This window comes from Eulemur rufifrons, chromosome 4, assembly GCF_041146395.1.
Source record: "Eulemur rufifrons isolate Redbay chromosome 4, OSU_ERuf_1, whole genome shotgun sequence".
Classification (NCBI taxonomy): domain Eukaryota; kingdom Metazoa; phylum Chordata; class Mammalia; order Primates; family Lemuridae; genus Eulemur; species Eulemur rufifrons.
Genome location: NC_090986.1, coordinates 8,442,069 through 8,443,855, shown reverse-complemented (window position 1 = coordinate 8,443,855; position 1,787 = coordinate 8,442,069). Strand labels below are relative to the sequence as shown.

At 37.7% G+C, this 1,787-nt stretch overlaps 1 protein-coding gene across 1 annotated transcript; it reads left to right on the top strand.

The window, feature by feature from the left end:
- The first annotated feature begins 522 nt into the window (after positions 1–522).
- On the top strand, positions 523–1,446 carry LOC138382414 (putative vomeronasal receptor-like protein 4). Its single transcript, XM_069466925.1, has one exon. It carries the CDS (start codon positions 523–525, stop codon positions 1,444–1,446), a length of 924 nt encoding a protein of 307 aa, XP_069323026.1.
- The last annotated feature ends 341 nt before the right edge of the window (positions 1,447–1,787 follow it).

The window sequence follows — 1,787 nt, the reverse complement described above, 5'->3', positions numbered from 1 at the left end:
TTTCTTCAAACTGTTAACCAAGCTCCATAATATCTCCATAGCAGAAGTTGTAGGCAATAAATCAGAATGTTAAATACCAAAAAACGTGATGAACATGAGAATTTTTTTTCCAACTGATATATTTGATGATTCTTTTTTCATTAACATGAATTTACTTCAGCTCTTCTGTGTAGACACCACTGAGTAATTTTTATGTGCTGGATTTTTAATAAAGAAAAGTATAATAGTATTAGTGCTTCTAAGGAGTGAGGCCTAGGTACTGTAGGAGCATAGATAATGGGCACCTACCCAGGTTTGGTTGTGCTTGAGATGATGTTAGGTTTATATAACAGAGAAAATAATACAGAGAGGCTGGTTATTTAAAATTTTGTATAAGCTAGTCAAGGTTACTCAAGGATAATTGTATTAAATAGAAATAATAGCAGTGGTAATAATCTTGTGTATGAAAAAATGACATGGAGGATGTGTTTTATCTTGTTTTTCAGATAAAAAGTGTTTCTTCTCTGATATTAAAATGAGCAAATGTTTAACTTATTTAAAAAAGCCTTTTTTTTCCAAGCTGGCATTGGAATCTCGGCAAATACTTTCCTTCTTCTCTTGCACATCTTCAAACTCCATCTTGAACACAGGCCTAAGCCTACGGATGTGACCTCAAGTCACTTGGCCTTTGTCCACATAGTGAACCTCCTCATTGAAGTTATTCTGGTGTCTTCGGAACTGTTTGAGTCACCGCATTTTGGGAATGACTTCAAATGTAAGGCTTTGCTCTCCCTGAGCAGGGTGATGAGGGGCCTCTCCATCTGCACCACCTGCCTCCTGAGCATGCTCCAGGCCATCACCATCAGCCCCAGCACCTCCTGGCTGGCAAGGTTTAAAAATAAATCAACAAATGACATTTTTTATATTTTATTCTTTTTATGGTTCCTCAGTTTGTCTTTCAGTAGTAACCTGATCATCTATGCTGTGTCATCTTCCAATAGGAATCAGACGAATTTGATTATTCTCACTAAATATTGCTCTCTTTCCCCCATGAGCTACATCATCAAGGGCTTGTTTGTCACTCTGACAATATCTGGGGATGTCTCCTTTGTAGGAATTATGCTGCTCTCAAGTGCATACATGGTGATATTCTTGTCCAGACACCAGAGGCGATCCCAGCACCTTCACAGCACCAGCCTCTCCCCAAGGGCCTCCCCAGAGAAAAGGGCCACCCAGACCATCCTGCTGCTGGTGAGCATCTTTGTGGTCATATACTGGGTGGACCTTATCATCTCAATTTTTTCAATCTTGTTATGGGCATATGACCCAGTTCTCTTGGGTAGCCAGAGGCTTGTGGCCAATGTCTATGTTACAGTGAGTCCTTTGGTGCTACTCAGTTCTGATAAAAGAATAATCAATATTTTCCAAAATCTGAGGCAAAAAGTCCATCAACTTTTAATAGATTAATTATAAAGAATAATTGTCTAAAAAGCACTTTTTTGCCATCAGTTAAATAACTTAAGTAGCACAGGCTCTGCCACGTGGTTTAATTAAGATGTGTGGAATCACACATTTAAACTATGTAAACACTGTTGGCACCTGTGCTGCCATATTTGGGTTTCAACTCTGTTGGGCATTATAAGGATCCTTGTCATTTCTTGATTATTTTTTGCTGTGTCCATTGCAAGGATTTTTAGAATATGTAGTATTTTTAAAAGTAAAATGTGCACAATGTACACATAGATGAAATACTTTACAAAAATATTTTGTGGAAAAACAAGAGTCTTATGAGAAATCCTGATTTTCTT